At 39.0% G+C, this 19,229-nt stretch overlaps 1 protein-coding gene across 1 annotated transcript in view; it reads right to left on the minus strand.

Annotated features, from left to right (window-relative positions):
• The window catches only part of LOC126297916 (methionine aminopeptidase 1D, mitochondrial), a 115,793-nt gene that overhangs the window by 63,407 nt on the left and 33,157 nt on the right, over nt 1-19,229 (minus strand). Inside the window, exon 4 of the mRNA XM_049989232.1 lies at nt 8,580-8,730. Coding sequence (XP_049845189.1) covers nt 8,580-8,730 — 151 coding nt within the window. The remainder of the gene's footprint in view (nt 1-8,579; nt 8,731-19,229) is intronic.

Consider the following 19,229-nt stretch of genomic DNA (forward strand, 5'->3'; position numbering starts at 1 on the left):
TATAATTCTGTGCATTCTTTAACATCTGTACAGGTGTGAAAATGCTACTTTACTACAATGTCAGCACAGATACATTATGGGCCAGTGGTGGCTAAATGGTAGCTGGGGAACAGAAGCCTGCGAGAGGGAAATGAACTCACTGTATGATGTTGATCTACAGGAAGCAGAGAATCCAAACCCATGCAGGGATGAGCACAGAAAGAACTGAGTGTGCAGCTGGAGAGGATGACTAATGGTACAACACACAATACAATACACCAAGCGAGATCCATGGAGGTCGACCTCTGAGTGAGCTCTGTCTTGCCCACCATACTGCTGCCCACAGTGCCTCTACCAGTGGGTCTGTCCAGACTATTTGTCACATACAGCCTTCATGGCAGGCTTCCGCACTATCCCACAGTGCTACCCATGCCAGCTTGTCTGCTTCCATTGTGATTTCCACTAAAAAGGCTACATAGGACCAAAAATGAACAGGCTTGGGCTGCAACATTTCTGGCACAGAACCAAAGGGCCCCTGAAGACCCAAACAGCAGACCAATCACCTAAGGAGGCAATGCCAACACTGCTGGCTCTGCCAGAAGGGTGGAATGGCACAGAGGCTGTGGCGACATGAGATCCACTGGTGGCAGTGGAGGTGATGCCACCTCCATCATTGAGAGGGAGAAGGAGGTGGAGGAGGATGGTGGATCAGAATCCATGAGTTCCACACTGGTAGGTGCAGGTGCGGGCTTCACTGGGGGCTGCTGTTGCAGGCGATGTGAGGAGAGCGAAGTGTGTGGAGGGAATGGCATTAGGGAATCATGGACCATCAGATCATGGCAGTGCTGTCCCAACAGGGTGTGGGCACAGCTGATTAGCATGGTGGGTTACCTGCTCCCAACCAACATCTGGTCCATGGCTTGCTACTCAGGGGCGGCAAATCCAGGAGGGCCCACAGCTGGCACCTGTGCAAATGTTCCACCAAACTGTACCCGCTAACAAATGTCACCTGATATGGCACCAGAAAGCTCAACAACACATTGTCATGGAAAGTGGCAGACACAGATTTCTTCATTTGGTTCTTAAATGTATTCACAAAGCACTCCACCTTTGAGTTAGAAGGCAGGCAAAACACAGGGGCAGTCAGATGCTGGATACCATCGCAATCCCATGCACAGTCCTCAGACTCCTATGACAAAAATTGCTGACCATAGTCACATAACAGGGTCCTAGGAGATCCCTCAATGGCAAAAATTACTGAAAATGGGCGAACCATGGCAGTCAATGACATAGTGGACAGCTTGGCCACGTATGCAAAATTGGACAATGTATGAACTACTAACAGCCTTGCTCTGCTCAAAAAGGCGCCATCGAAATCAACATACGCACTCTCCCATAGGTGTTTTGGGACCAGCCAAGGAGACAACTGGAACATCAGTGTAGCCTGGTTCTGTACACACACACCCTTCAAGAATGCCAAGAATGCACCAGATGCCAGTAGGCATGGCATTGTGCCAATGCCTTCATATGAGTCATATTCCCGTGAGATGAATGCAGCAACAGGAGCATGCAAGGATGCCACGCCAATGGAACAACCACATGGCAGTATTGCTTCTGCATAGTGAGCATGAGAACCCCCTGGACAATGTTGACATGATCATGTAGGAGGAAAAACGTATGCCACACCTGATCTTCCCCTGAAGAAATGTGCTCCAGTCAGCCCAACTGGATCAATAAAATGATATGCCAGAAAAGCATGTCAGGAGCTGTGGTGGTCACAACTGTGCATGCCATCAATGGAAAGTCTGAAAGGGTTTGCTACAAGGCATCATCTAACATGAACACAAGAGCCTCTTGCTGATCGAACTCAGGACTGGGCCCAAATGGTAGCTGCGATAACATGTCAGCATTGGTATGCTAGGCAGATGAGTAGTAATGAATGTAGTAACAACAGTTACTGAGAAAGAGGACCCACAGTTGCAACAGGTGGGCTGTCCTACTACCCGGCAGCTTGGAATGAGGGCCAAATAAGGAAACCAACAGCTTCTGGTTGGTGATGAGGAGGAACCTCACCCCACACAGGAAGATTTGGAACTTTTTAACATGTCAACTTAGGCTAGGGTTAAGGGTTCACCCACTATAAAGGAAGCCAGGTAGGGAACAGAGCACAAATGCTGCTTGAGAGACTGTAAAGCCCATTGACAATCCACATATCACACAAACTTAACACCCTTCTGGCAGAGCCAGTTAAATAGCTGGCTAATATGCATGGTTTTGGGAATGAACTGAGCATAAAATATTACCAAAAAAGAACTAGAGCTTCTTCAGTTGCTTGGGTTCTGGCACGTTAACAATGGCCTGGATGTGTTCAACTGTAGGGACAAGACCATCTTTACTAAGCACATGACCCAAAAAATGCTCTGTTGGGGAAAACACTGTTATTCCACAGTTTGCAATGAAGGCAATACTCTAGGAGGCATTGGAAAACTGGCTGAAAACTTCACTAAACAACTCTGCCTGTAGTGGAATTGGATACCAACCTGCTACACGTTGCATGCTGATGATCTGTTTAAAATAGCCGCAAAGGCACAAGACACCCTCAGGCTTCTGAGTCACCACCGAACGGGTGGTCCAATGACTCAACGAAATAGAAGAAATGACACCCTGACCCTCAGCCTTTATCTTGTCATGCATGGTGAAGGGAATGGGGTTGGGATGACAAAATTTGGGTACCATCAACAGCTTAACAGAAATGTACCACGAAATTTTCTGCTCAGGCCAAGGTATTTTCAAACAGCGGGCTGTAGGACCACAGTAAGAAGTCCAAACCATGAAAAGATAGGGACTGAGACACTAAATGCACTTTCTCAATGATCAGGAAGCCAATAACAGAAAATGCATTGAGCCCAAGGATATTTTGTACCAACAGTGAATTGAGCACTGACTATGTAAGCTGCTGTTCCAAATTCTTATAATGTACAGAGATGGAGAATTTCCTTCACAAAGAAATGTGCTGTTTACTATAAGACACAACTTGACAGAGTGGCCACAGCAACTCTGGGTACCCCCAAGGACCTGTACGTATCTAACTCAATTAGGCTGACCATCACTCCTGTGTCTGCCTGAAATTCAACTGCCCACCCATTCACTACCAATGTCAGCAAAATATGGTGGGACAACATGTATGGGACATTGGAGGCAGCCCCAAATTCCAGTGAAAGCACTGGGGCACCCAATGACTGGCTTACGGCCTGTTGAGTACCACAAACATTTGCCAAATGACCTATCCACCAGCGTACACCACACATGGCCGTAATGTGTGGGCAGTCATTGGTGCTGGCTCGCTCAACAAGCAGATCAGGGTTCACTGGAATGGCCCAGATATGGGAAGGGCAGGCTGGCAAAGCTTATAGGTGACAGTGTAGTGGGTGGTCGTGGTGGTGGTGCGATCACTCGTGGAAAAATTCCTGTAGTAGCTGGTGTTAGAGGTGAACCTTTTTTAGACCTTTTTCAGATGACAGGTAAACCAGCTTAAAGGAAGTCCTTCTAACTAAGGGCTCACCTTCAGAGGATATCATGTTTGCAAGCAGAGAAGGAATTAGAACATTTCATCACAATATAAGAGGTATTAGAAATAAAGTTGTTGAACTGCTTACAGATGTTGACTCTGAAATTATTGGTATCTTGGTGCACCACTTAAATAATTTGACAATTCAGAAGCTTCCTTTAGCAGGATACAGATTAGTTTGCTCTTTTTCAAGGAGTTCCTTGTGGGGTGGGGAGTGGGTATGTACGTAAAAAACAGTATTCCATTTTAGTCCAAAGACCTAACATGGCACTGCACTGAACTGAACAGATAATTGAATGTTGTGCAGGGGAAGTTGGATTTAGTGACACTAGACCTCTAATTCTTGTTGTTTATAGGTCCCCTAACTCTGACTTCAGAGCATTTCTGCACAAGCTAGAGAGGTCTCTCGATTCACTTTATAGGAAGTAGCAGAAATTAGTTATATGTGGTGACTTCAATATAAGTTTTGTGTATGATTGTGCAAGAAAAAAGATGTTGGTAGGTCTCCTAAATTCATATGATCTGATGCAGACTGTTTTTCTCCAACTAGGGTGCAGGAGAGCAGATATACGTACAGTACTTAATACTCATTTACTGTGCATTGCTGATGAATTAAATAAAAATTTAGCTTCTACAAGGAATTATGTAACTCTCTCGCCAAATGCCTTTCCAAGACTGATGTCTGAAATACTCCTCAGTTATACAGACAAAAGAGAGATTGAGTCAATAATTAAATCACTGAAGACTGAGGATTCTCATGGTTATAATGGAGTGCTTAGCAGAATATTAAAGTACTATGCTGCACATGTTAGCGCTGTATTTAGCCATATTTGTAATATTTCCTTTAGTAATGGTCAGCTTCCTGAATGGTTAAAGTACTCAGTAGTAAAGCTACTTTATAAAAAGGTAGAAAGGGATAATGTAGACAATTTTAGACATATTTCTATGTCACCAGAGTTTGCTAAAGTTATTTAAATGGCTGCGTATGTAAGGATAATTGATCATTTTATATCACAGAATTTGCAATCAAATGTACAGTTCGGCTTTAGAAGCTGTTTTACAACTGAAAATGCTATATTTTCTCTCTATGAGGTCCTGGATGGGTTAAACAAAAGGTTTCAAATGCTAGGCATCTTTTTTTATTTAACTAAGGCATTTGATTGTGTTGATCACAAAATATTGCTCCAGAAGTTGGACCATTACGGAATATGGGGAGCAGCTCACAATTGGTTCACCTCTTACTTTAGCAACAGATAACAAAAGGTCATTATTCACAATGTTGAGAATGGCTATGATGTAGGGTCTAAGTAGGGTATGGTCAAGTGGGGAGTGCCCCAGGGATCAGTGTTGGGGCCACTCCTGTTCCTTATTTATATAAACGATATGCCCTATAGTATTATGGGTAATTTTAAAATATTTCTGTTTGCTGATGACACTAGCTTGGTAGTAAAGGATGTTGTGTGCAACATTGGCTCGATTTCAAATAGTGCATTTCATGACCTAAGTTCATCACTCATAGAAAATAAACTAATGCTAAATCACAGTAAGACTCGGTTTTTACAGTTTCTAACACACAATTCTACAAAACCTGACATTTTAATTTCACAGAATGGGCATATGATTAGTGAAACTGAACAGTTCAAATTTCCAGGTGTTCAGATAGATAGTAAATTATGGTGGAAAGCCCGTGTTCAGGATCTTGTTCAAAAATTTATGCTGCCATTTTTGCTATTTGAATGGTATCTGAAGTGAGTGATCAATCAACACAAAAATTAATCTACTTTGCTGGTTTTCATTCGCTTATGTCGTATGGTATTATATTCTGGGGTAGCTCTTCCCTTTCTAAAAGGATATTTTTGGCTCAGAAATGGGCGGTTCAGGCAATTCCATGAACCTCTTGTTGACTCCTGTTCATGAGTGGGTATTTTGACATTAGCATCTCAATATATTTATTCCTTACTGTCATTTCTTGTTAGCAATATTAGCTTATTCCCAAGAATAAGCAGCTTTCAATCAGTTAATACTCAGCAGAAATCCAACCTGCATTTGGATTGGACTTCCTTAACTCTTGTGCAGAAAGATGTGCAGTATACTGCTGTGTCCATTTTCAATAAGCTACCACAAGAATTCAAAAATCTTAGCAGTAATCAAAACTGAAGAGTTTCTTCATGGGTCATTCCTTCTAATCTGTCGAGGAGTCCCTTGAAAAAGTAAGCTGATTCCTGTTAATTGCATTTACGTAAACTTGTGGGCTGATCTTTTTCGGGTTCATAAACATTTTATTTTATTTGTTACTTCTTTTCTGTTCTAATTTCATGTAATGAAACGCTCCATGACCTTGGAGATTTGCCCCTCAATTTGGTCCTATGGAATGTGACATGTAAATAAATAATAAATAAAACATGTGCACACAATTGCATGGACTGTGAATTATCAGGAAAAAAAATCCCTTGCCACTACCACAAGCTCAGATGATTCTTTTGTTTGGGCAATGTCAGCTAATGAAGGGTCGATCTACGTCAACACCTTAATCTGAACGTCATGCTCAGGAGTTTACTTAGCAATCACGTCCTGAATTAACGAGTGTGCATACTTGGGGCTCTCAAAATGACAGATGCATGAGAAACACTAATAACTGGTGATGCAGGCCACATACAACTGCCCAAGATACTTGTGGTCCTGGTTAAACTGCAACCATGCCACCACCACATGGGTTTGATGTCTAAAATATGTTTAAGCAACCAACCAAGCTCATCAAATTAAAGTTTCTCAGATTTAGCGGAGGGTTTCCAATTTTGGAGAACTTCATATAAACTTGTGCTGCTGTACAATAACAAGGCAGCCTTATCAAGTGGATTGACACTGCACCTTACCTGGCAGTGCAACAAGAACTGGCACAGGTATTACCCACACCTTTCTGTCAACTCTTCAAAACTAGAAAATGGCATTGCGGGTGGCAGAAGGTGGCTCAGAAAATGGAACAGCGGGTGCCTGGTCTCCTAACGATACAGTAGGTCTGCATTTTGGGATATCAGTGCCTGCATATGCTCCCATTGCTGCTGCTGCTGCCGCTCTTTCTGCAGGCGCAACTGTTCCTTCTAGAATTGCAGAAATGTCAAGTCCATGATGGGCCAAGTGAATATGAGGAAATGCGGAAAGAAAATATAGGGGTGTTGCATGCATAAGAATACCTTTCGTCACAGGTATGACATCGCTGCTCCACTACACATCCAGCACGGATACTTTACAGGCCAATGGCTGCTCAATGATAACCAGGGAAAAGAAATCTGTGAGAACAAAATGAGTTTGAAGCCATGCAGACACACCTGCAACAGCGGGTCTGCCCATACACATGTCACACGTGCCCTCCGCAGAAAGTTTCTGCACTATTCTGCTGTGTTACCGACACCAGCTCATCTATCTCCACTGTGAGATCTGCTGGTGGTGATACTAAACATCTAATATTCTACCCTTTTGTGAGCAAGATAGGAGTGTGAATTGGAGCCTCATCATCTCAGAACATAACTTCATGGTTAACCAAAATCGTCTGTACCATGGAGCACATGTAATCATCTAACCTGTCCATATAATCCTTCGTTTTAATTTATTCCTTGAGAGTAATTGCAGGACCAATCTAATAGTGTGATAATGCATCACCACATGACCACCTCCCTCTACAACTGTAGGAAATAGTTTCTTTGGATATACAGGGTGATCAAAAAGTCAGTATAAATTTGAAAACTGAATAAATCATGGAATAATGTAGATAGAGAGGTACACATGCTTGGAATGACATGGGGTTGTATTAGAACAAAAAAAAAAAAAATAATACAAAAGTTCAAAATATGTCCAACAGCTGGCGCCCTCATCAGATCAGAATAGCAATAATTAGCATAACAAAGTAAGACAAAGCAAAGATGATGTTCTTTACAGGAAATGCTCAATATGTCCACCATCATTCCTCAACAATAGCTGTAGTCGAGGAACAATGCTGTAAAGCATATCCGGAGTTATGGTGAGACATTGGTGTCAGATGTTGTCTTTCAGCATCCCTAGAGATGTCGGTCGATCACGATACACTTGCGACTTCAGGTAAACCCAAAGCCAATAATCGCACAGACTGAGGTCTGGGGACCTGGGAGGCCAAGCATGATGAAAGTGGCGGCTGAGCACATGATCATCACCAAACAACACGCACAAGAGATCTTTCATGCATCTAGCAATATGGGGTGGAGCGACATCCTGCATAAACATCATACGTTCCAGCAGGTGTTTATCAGCCAGGCTGGGGATGATGCGATTCTGTAGCATATCGGCGTACCTCTCACCCATCACGGTAGCAGTTACTGATGTTTTGCTGCTCAGCACCATCTGTCAGACAATTTGTGATTTTTTTAAATAAAAAAACCCCAAGTAATTCCAACCTCTCTATCTACATTATTCTGTGGTTTATTAAGTTTTCAAATTTATTCTGACTTTTTGATCACCCGGTACATAAATCAAATGAATTGATGGAAATAAGGTTCACAATGACACATCACGTGACATTACTGTCAACCTATCATTGCTGGTCCATATTAAATGATCCCAACACCTTCTGCATTGTATTAAGGTGTTACTGGTGATAATTAGATGTTTGGAAAATGCAACATGGTTTCAGATGTGTAGCTGGTGTCAGACTGTGGTTGAATAGATGGTGTGTTCAACCTAATGACTAAATTTTGGCAATGCTCAAATCATTTGAAGACTCTGTTTCTTTATATTTCTTTCATATAATTAGTAATTATGGTCACTGACTAATTGCTTTTACCCACAGCTACTCTGCTAAAGATATGACTCGAAGTGTTTATACTCAAATGCTTCAGATACTGAATGAACTTTTTGGGTGGCAAATTGCAGTGATTTCACTGAGCTCTTCTGCACTTTATACAACAAAATTTCTTTCAGAAATGTTCCATAGTTCACAAAAGATTACCAATAAATGCTTTTATAGGTTTTAAGCATTGACTGTAGACAACGATGTATGACTCACCGATTGCTGAAAATCTTTCACCTGGTCCACAGGCACTGATTCCTTTCAATAAGCATTTTTTTGCCCCCTCAACTAAATGTATTCCCTCTTCGTCTACATTTCCCACTAGGAATGTTGCAGAACAATCACCATGATAGCCTCCAAGAAAGACCTGAAACAGTAAATCATTTTCACTGATCATTATAAAATCTGAATGATAAACAAAGAAGAGAATTGATAGCATTCACCTAATTACTTATTCTAAGAGAACTCATTTACACTTTTTGTTTGTTTGATGATATGATGAAAAATGTGTGTCTTTCTTAATAAGCACATTCTGTGGTTATCTAAAAGATAGTGAGTATCTGTTGCATGTAAAGGATTTATGGACACATTAAAACTAAGAAACACAGTACTTATTAACAAGAGCATGGTGTAACATGTTATTTGTGTAATATTGTTTTGTCTGTTGGATAACTGCACATTTCCATGTGTCAGACGAAAACTGGGAGGAAATGAGTAACTCAGGCAAAACATGAAGCAATTGACACAAAGATTAAATATGATTTTAGAAATGTTGCTTGTCTTACAAGCAAAACAGAACATTTGAGTTGAGACTGGCAGTAGGCCGTGTGGGTGAAGAATGCTGCTGTATTCAGCTAGGTAGAATGCCATTAGAGCATGATTTATGGAACAAACTATGATCAAGGAGGATTTGCAGATTGGGTGGTTGGGGATGGTGGGGAGGGGGGGGGGGGGTTGGAAGGAGATGATACATGATACCTGCCACCTCAGCTGAAGGACAAATATCTGCATAATGAAAACAAAACAACCGTGTGCCGTACTGCCACTTACACACTCAACAGCCAAGATATTGCCTGCTGCTGTAGCTTGTTCTAAGCCTCCTGCTGGAAATGGAAGTAACTGTTGGCTTTGGCAATTAAGATGCCAAAATTTTTGTCAGCTGAGTTTATATTTAACAATGGAGTGTTACAGGCCATGAAGTCTTAGAGCACTTCATTTCTTCCACACATCATTTATTACTCAGGAATACATCCATATATAATAAAGTAGTATGGAATTCACCATATATGATATACATTATTCGGGATAATAAACATGTTTATGAAATTCTCCATTATTTTTTGAGTGTATGTAACATTCTGAACTCCTTGGTTCAGCTTTGAATCATGTGGTTCTGGCATCTCAAAGAGTAAATGGATATAGAAGTTGTTATTGAAAAGTTTTAGGCAAAATATCTGAAGTACTGATGTTCCAGATGCGTGCCCAAAAAATGATATAATAATAATGGAACTGCTGGGAATACTTCCAGTAACATATGTTTATGTATGTCATTACCCAATCAATGTTTCATGTCTACATTAAAATTAATTGCTTACTGCACTGTGCTATAAGTCAATTTCAATACTAACATGCTGAGAACAATGCAGTAACAGAACTTTAAGGACATTGTCTTGAATACACTGTGTGTTCATCTCTTTTGCATTGTGTCATAAAAAATGAAACTATTAATGTAAGATACCTAAAACTGAAACTGTTGACCTGCTTACTAAAGAAAATTCACTTAAGTATTAAAAAACTGTGTGCAATAAACACAATACTGAAACCTAACATCTAACACTAACAACTTGGGAACCTCCAAAATCTCATGTTATTCACAACCATATTAACTAGATTCTTACACAGGAAAAAATGAAATCTACATCTACATTCTCTGGATCACTATCAAGTATGTAACAGAGGGCCCTTTAAACCATAACATTTATTTAGATTTCTTCCTGCTCAATTTATTTTTGAAATGTGGAAATAATGATTGCTTAATTGTCTCCTTGGGAACTGTCATTAGTCCAATTATATTTTCCTGGTCTCTACAGAAGGTACATGTAAGAGGCTGAATAAAATTAATACACTACATCCCACAAACTGATTACTGGAAATTCTATAGCAGATTTTAGTGAGCTGTGTCGCCTACTATTTTTCTGGTTGTCTGCCAAGTAAGATTTTTGCAGATTTTCTGTTAACTTGCCAAGTGAACAAGTCTGTTCTTCTTTTTAGGGCTCCATACCTTAATCGGTAAAAACTGAACCTTTATAAGATCACTCTGCTAGTCATCTGTCTGTCCGTCTGTGAATACCCCTTTTTCTCAGGAACAGGTACAGGTGTTAAGTTGAGATTTATGTTACATACTAAGGTTTATGGTCCCTTAGTGCGGTAAAAAGTTTAAGCTTCTCAATTAGCACAATCGAGGGCTGTTTATGTCATATATTTTGATACTCACAAACTTGCTCATTAAAATCTACAGATTAGATTAGACAGAATTATGTCTATAGAAAAAATTAAGTTTGTACAGAACCCTCAGAGTCAAGTCATACAAACACTTGTGTGGCTTTCTCACCTTATTTTTGTATATGCTTTCTGTTAATCTGACATGATATGGTTCTGATGAACTTGAATTTCAAGAAGCTGTACACAAGTCTTTTAAACAATTTCTTTCATGGGCAAACTACAGTTTACCAATACCCTACAAATTAACCACTTTTTCTATTTTGTTTTACCCACAACTGAGCCTGTGCGATTGTTTCACTTCTGTCACCACACACTTTTACTCCCAGATACTTTTACGAGATGACAAATTAATTGCATAATCACAGGCTACTACATTTTTATATTTATTGAGGTTTATAGCTTTAAAGTTCACTACATTAAGAGCTAGTTGTCAGTGCTAGCACCAGACTCGTAAATAGTAACAGTGTAAATGAATAGTATCACAATTTTCATGTGGTGATACTTTCACAATCCTGTTACCTGTTAACAGTCAGTTATTGTACTATTACCTGTTAAAAGTCAGTTATTGTAACAAATACTATTCCTTAACATTTAATACATGAAATGAGCTTCTTGGGGCACACACAAAGTTATTTTTCTGTGTCATTATGATCCTCTATCCACTGTTTTCTACAGTTCAAGAAAAGATTTATTCAGTTGTAAATCGAATTATTTATCCTGTACATATATGTCCTTTTTCAGTATGTATCAGCGCTGAACAAAACTGAAAGCTTTTGAAAGTCCAGAAACACAGCATTATTATATGAGCTCTATACATGACACTTAAGATTTTTTTTTTTTTTTTGTGGAGAACGTTATTTTGTTTTTGTGTGATCCATTGGTATAAGAGTTCATGCTGTAATCCATAAAAGTCATTATGTTTTAACTCAAAATAAGATCAAGAATGTGGTATACATGGAATTCAGGTCACTGTTTCAGCTCTACTGTCTTTTTTTTTTTTATTTTTTACTTCAGCACTTTTACCACAAAACCTGCTTGTCTTTCAGAGAGCCTTCAATACACCAACAAGGTGAAAATTTCTCAGCTTAGTACAGAATAACATTAATACTGGTGACATTTGATTTCTTATATTGGTATATGATGCACAATAACTGTCAGCATGATCTGTGGTATAGTTTTGTTTATATGACTTTTTAAAATTGTCATTTTACATGTATTTCAATGGGGTTTCATAAAATTGTTTGTTTTGTTTTATTTATCATCAAAGGGCTTTCATATAAGTTCATGACTACTTACAAGCAGTCAGCTCTTTTTTCCAACAGTTAAGATAAATTATGGGTAGCAGAGTTAAAATATGTCCAAATTCTCTTAAAGATGATTCACGAGGAAAGAGGTCCCAAGAAAGCAACCACATATGAAAACACCAACAAAAAAGAAAAATTATTTCAGAGCACTGCTGACTATAAGCACCTGTAATAGTTGATGCTTTAGCTTATTAGAAGGACTTTTGTAGTGCTTCCTGCATGATGTGCACTATATTTGTTGGATGCTGACCAAAAGAAAATGCAGAAATTAATTTTTCAGCAATGTGTGGACTGAATGAAAGAGAATGCAACTCTTTTAAAAAACTGAGTTGTTACTGTAGAAGATGCACACCTTCAAGACTTCAGACAGGTAGACCTTAAGACACACAGCCTAAAATTCGAAGCTTGGCAAATTTGCGTTTCTGAGGTACTAGGCTAAGAGTAGTTACTTGGTCACCTGATGATGTTTTTTGCTGACATAATTTTTCAATGACAGGGGGGCTGCAGCAATTTTTAAAGTGACATATTTAAGGTTTTCCAATTCCATTGTAATGGATTCTGCACTAAGAGGACAGTGATACAGTGTATCATAGATCTAAAGTAACTCACCTTGTATTTATAAGGATGACATGACATTGCATGTGTAGCTCACTTGGCTACAGAAGGCTTACAGTAAATGTCAAATATGATGACATTACCAGCAAGTAAAGTTGCAGACTGTGAGGAAGTTGTGCATACCTTTATTATTAATAACTTCATGTTCAACGTTCATTTCACTACGCAGGCTGTTAAATTTTTCTATCGGAAGCTTGTTGTTAGATTCTTCACTGTCAAAAACAATTATTACACCACAAAGCACCTATAAAAGTGAATTTTATTTGAAGTAGTGAAGGCCAGGGAAAAAAATTACATTCCAAGTAATTCACAAATATATCAGCAAAATGCCTACCATAAAACCCAGGATTGTTGGCCATGGGTAATTGTCATTTACTGTGAGCCTTCTACAAGTAACACAGTTATACATGCCATGTCATGTCATTCTAAAATTTCTCTTAGTGAAGAATCCATTACAAAAGAATTGGAAAACCTTAAATCTGTCACTTTTAATAATGGCCACAGCTCCTCAACCACTGCGAATTTATATACGCAAAAAACACCACCATGTGACTGATGAACTACTCTTAGCCTGGTACCTCAGAACTGCAAATTTGCCAAGTTTCCATTTTTAGATAACAATTTTTATGGTCTAGCTAAACTTTTTCTGGGTCAAAATGTAAGAATAGTATATACCAGCTGTAACAAAATCCAGTAGCAATATATTCATAATGGGCATCCCTGGAAAGATTAATAAGCTGCCTCTGGTGTATATAAACTTAAGTGCTGTGAATGTCAAGCAGTTTAAGCTGGACAGGAACATCTCCTCACCACAAAGGGGCAGGTTAAACCTAATTCCGCCTTTGCAGAACATCTCAAATCCAGTGGCCACAAAACATGCACAGGAAAGTAATGGTTTTATATCATGCTCCCAAAGGGAAGAGACACAACCTTCTTGAAGAGATTGTAATTGTTAACACTTGTACCTCAAGAAGGACATGTTGCTCAGTGATCAGTTGACAAGAGAAATCAAGTCTTCGATGATACCCTGTTTCCCATTTTTAAAGAATACATCCTACCATTCTTTACAACTAAGGTCACTGCACTGTCATTTATGATATATATTTTATTGTACCTTATTACTATTTTCATTGTTTGATTTTTAGCTTCATAATTATTCCCAGTCTTTTCATTTATTACTGTTTTTACAAATTTTACCCTTTATTGTACTGTGCTTGTACATATGAGCATTTCTGTTGATGCCTGTACACACAGCTTTTGATCTTATACAACCTGAACTACATATGCTTTCATTTTTATTCTAATAAGGTTTACATTCAAGTGTTATTCTGTTCATTATTATTTTATGATTTTTTCTCCTATTGCACTGCACCCTTCACTTACAATGTTGTCTAGTGCCTGTCATTACTACTACCCCAGTACTTTGCTCGTGCTCTTATCACTCACTCTTTGTGTATGTGGAAAGGCCTCCGGTGCCATTTTGATCCACTGCCATGTTTACAGATTGTTCTGCGCTGTTATGATTGTTGTCACCAATGCTCATTAGGTAACTTGGTCTCTTATTTTCTCCTTCTGTTCTTTACCCCTCCCTGTTCCCAGCATTTTTCTTCAGTCTGTTTTTATGGTCTGTTCTTCAGTTTATTCAGTTTGGTATCGTATATATAATTGATGTATGCCTCTTGGTTGTAACTTTAAAAATTTTTATGTGAGTTATCATACTTACATTGCTATGCCATATCATTTGGCCTGTTTTCTCATTCTCACTATGGTGTTGTAGAAGTCTAGGATTCAACCATGTTGGGTTAATTGTAATGTCATCCCCCCTTTATATTTCTAGAAAACCTGATGATGTCCTACCTGGTTGAAACATGTCATTCTTGAGTTAATAAAGAACACTGTGCAGTCTACAACTGTTTTTAATAACAGACATAAATTTGTGCCAGTCCAATGAAGAGGTCATGGCAGCCATAACCAAGTATTCTGCAATCTCTCCAGAATCTGCCTTTCAGGGATGTAATGTACTAATGGGAGAAACATTGGTCACAGTGCATCAGTGTTAAAGAGCACCATAATAAAAAATAAGTGCAATTTTTCACTTATAAAACACTATCAAATTTGAAACTTTTCATCTTACTCTCATAAACTTAGCGGAACATCACTCCACACTGATCAGTTTATTAGTCTGATACTCCAAGAAGAATTCATCAGTTAAATTTTCCAAGAAAGCCTACATTCATGTTTCCCCAAAACATTTCAGTCCAAACTCCACTTTTTTTATTAGTTTATGTATGAACCTTCTCTACTGCTATGAATAACCCTTTTCTAACCTAGCTTAGTTTATCTTTATGGTAAACCCTAAATTTCATTGTGAATGTAACATTACTACAAATTTCTGCTCTTCCCTAATCTTTGGAACCACGATGCATGGCTTTCCAGAAGTTCAAGCTCTGGTACTTTTGCGAATGTTTGTACAGTTTATCGTTGATAGCAAACTATTTTTATCAGCTGTGAACATGTGGTCAGGTCTAGTAAGTTTACACTGCTTGAAAAAAATGCAACACCTTCAAGGACAAGGTTATTTTATTAATAAGTGAGGTGACGGGTAGTTCATAATTGTAGGGGTATATGATAGCAAATTCAGACCAAATGAAACACACAGGCCACATAAAAGGGTGCCCAAATAGTCATATCAATACAATGCACACCCCTCTCTGTTGGCCACACAGGTGTATGAATATTCTTGCGTGTAACTGATCATAAAGGTGTTAAAATATATCATCTCAAGCATATTGCACCTTTTGTTGCTATTCAGAAATGGCTTTTGCAGGTCACGGAGGATTAGTAAGTTCCCACTTCATCATGTCCAATATATGTTCAACTGTCAAGAGATCTGGTGATTTTGTTGAACAAGGCAATTGTTGTACACCACAAAAAGCACTTTGTGTTGGCAGCAGTCTTATGTGGATGTGCATTGCCCTGCTAAAAAAGCACATAATCTTTCTGTAAAGGAAATGGCAGCAGGACAAGGATAACAGCTTGTGCAATGTAGTGGGCACTGTTTACTTTACCCTGCAGAAACACCAAATGCGACCATGAGTTGTAACTGATGACCCTCCCGGGACACCATGAAGTCTGTGGTGGGACCTGTGTGTTGTGGGTGAATGCAGTCTCAAATAGTCAGCTCACCAGGTCTATGCCAAATGCTTTTACATCCATCACTTTCATATAGGCAGAACCTACTCTCATCACTGGAGACAACAGAGCGTCATTCCACTTTCCAGTCAACCCTTTCATAACACCAGTGTAACCATGCTTGATGTTGTAAGTGGTAGCCTGGCCAGAGGCAAATGTTTTCTGAATCCTGATGCAAGCAAATGGGTCCTGATGGTCCCTGAACACAACAGGTGCACGTGTCCTAGAATTTAATCCTGGGATGATGTTTGGTCACAATTTCTGGTTGCCCAACACGTGTAGCAGTGCATCGATAGGTCCATCCAGTTTCCTGAAAGCCCCGAATGTGGCCCTGTTCATCTTCACATTGTTTTACTCCATTTCCCTTGACAGAGCCATTATTCATCATACATTTGAACTGCCAGTGTTTAATAAGTCCCCCTCCCTCCCCCTGCCTCTTCTGCACCTATTTTAACCTTGAGGGCTTCCCAAAAGAGAAACATGTAATGCGAAGATTCACTGTCAACTTGAGACAACTCTTCAGCATCAGCATCAGTAAGAGGGTCAGGTTTAGAGTCTCTGGCACTCCACTGACACTGCTCCCCCATGCTTCTGATACACAGTAAAGTAGATGCACAGTCTGCAGGTCAGTTTTTTTCTGTGGAAGAAGCTGCATCTGTGTGGTGGCATAGTACTTAGTGAAACTTGGGTAGTTCAAGCACCTCTTCAAAGTTACCTCATGCAGCACATTTATTTGGAACAGCTCACCACTGACCAGCAGCTCCACAACTGAGAACATTTGCAGTGGGGTAGTATTCAAGTGTGTTAATTTTGTAGCAAACTTTAACCATGAAGTTATGCTCAATAAAGAATTTTGCATATAGCCATGGGTAGAAATTTCACTTGGTGTCTTCTCCCAAATGCAAAAAATCTCATGATACAAAAATGCTAAACTGAGAGTGAGAAAGAAATGTATGCTTGTATTCCTCAAAAGAAAGGAGCATGAATATTTAATCAATGCAAAGGACCTACACCCAACATTTGCCACAGCAGGAGTATATAAAATCCCTCTCACATGTGATCAAATGTATGTGGGAACTATAAAAACAAGCATTAACAACCAATTAATGCCTTCCTATGAGACAGCTTCCATTCTGTTTGAACTATGTAAGCACAAACCACATGTGGCTTAAAATCAAAAAAGATAGTTTTGACAGCAACTGAGAGATTTATACCAAATAAATTAATAAAAGATGGAATTGACCCCAAGTGGTACACAACAGATCAGAACACTGCTGCAGAAGAAACAAAAAATAAGCCTGCCAAATTTAGTGCTAACTTTAATGTAAGATGCTTTTAATAGTTTCCAGAATGAAAACCTGTCTCTAAATGTGACAGAAAATCCAAAGAGATTCTAGTCATACGTGAAGTATGTGAGCGGAAAAATAGAATCAATACCTTCCCTGCCCAATAGCGATGGAAATGTTATTGATGACAGTGCCACTTAAGTGAAGTTACTATACACAGTTTTCCGAAATTCCTTCACCAAAGGCAAAGAAGTGATTATTCCTGAATTTGAATCAAGCATCACTGCAAACACGAGTAACACAGAAGTAGATATCCTTGGCATAGCAAAGCAGCTTAAACCCCTTAACAAAGGTGAGTCCTCTGGTCCACAATGTATACTAATTACATTCCTTTCAGAGTATGCTGATATTAGCTCCATACATAACAAGCACATACAACCACTCACTCAATGAAAGATCTGTACCTACGGAATGTAAAGTTGCATACACCACACCAATCCTCAAGAAAGGAAGCACAAGTAATCTGTTGAATTACAGACCCACATCACTGAAATCAGCTTGCAGCAGGGTTTTGGAATGCAACTAGCTATTTCTTCCCATGAAGTAATAATTGCTATTAATGGAGGATATCAAATTGATTCTGTATTTTCAGATTTTCAAAAGGCTTTTGATACCATTCTTCACAAGTGGTTTCTGTTCAAATTGAGTGCCTATGGAGTGTTGTCTCAGTTGTGTGACTGGATTTGTGGTTTCCTGCCAGAAAGTTCACAGTATGTAGTAACTGACGGAAAGTGAATAAAACAGGAGCAATATATGGCATTCCCCAAGAAAGTGTTATGGATTCTCTGCTGTTTCTAATCTATACAAATGATTTATGAGACAATCTGAGCAGCCATTTTAGATTTTTTGCAGATGATGCTATCAGTTACAATCAAGTAAAGTCATCAGATGATCATACTCGATTGCAAAATGATTTAAACAAGATATCTGTATTGTGTGAAAAGTGGCAATTGACCCTAAATAATGAAAAGCACGAGGTCACAAGTACTAAAACAAATTTATTAAATTTCAGTTACACAATAAATCACACAAATCTGAAGGCCATCAGTTCTACTAAATATCTAGGAATTACAGTTACAAAGAACTTAAATTGGAATGATCACATAGATAATGTAGTGGGGAACACAGACCAAAGACAGCATTTTATTGGCAGAACTCTTAGAAGATCCAACAGGTCTACTAAACAATCACCTACATTATGCTTGTCCATCCATTTCTGGAGTATTGCCGTGCTGTCTGGGATCTGCATCAGATAGGACTGATGTAGGACACTGAATAAGTTCAAACTAGGGAAGCTCATTCTGTATTATTGCAAAACAGAGGAGAGAGTATCATGGATATGACATAAGAGTTGAGGTACCAATCATTAAAACAAAGGCATTTTTCATGGTAGCTAGATCTTTTCGTAAAATTTACATCTCCAACTTTCTCCACTGAATGTGAAAGGATTTTTTTGATGTCAACCTACAGAGAGACAAATGATCATAGTAAACAAATAAGAGAAATTACAGCTTACACGGAAAGATATAGCTGTTCATTTTTCCCATGCACTGTTCGAGAGTAGGGCAGTAGAGAAATAGAGGGAGAGTTGTTTCATGAACCCTCTGATAGCCATTTAAGTATGAATTGCAGATTAGTCATGTAGATACAAATAGTGTAAATGGTGCCAACTCTTCCACACTACAAACTCCGTAACACACACTGATGACTCTGCGAACTTAGGCAGCAGTCTGATAATGTCATAAAGCAATTGTTGTGTGGATTTGTATAAACAGTTTGCTTTGTTGAGCTTGCTTAAGTTTGTACTACTCTAATGGTGTCTTCAGCATTGGAGGGCAAAGCATTAGGCAGAAAAAAATGCCTTGGGTCACAGCCTAATGTCCATAAAACAAAAAAAGGGAACAAAT

The sequence above is a fragment of the Schistocerca gregaria genome, chromosome X (genome assembly GCF_023897955.1).
Source record: "Schistocerca gregaria isolate iqSchGreg1 chromosome X, iqSchGreg1.2, whole genome shotgun sequence".
In the NCBI taxonomy this organism is placed as follows: domain Eukaryota; kingdom Metazoa; phylum Arthropoda; class Insecta; order Orthoptera; family Acrididae; genus Schistocerca; species Schistocerca gregaria.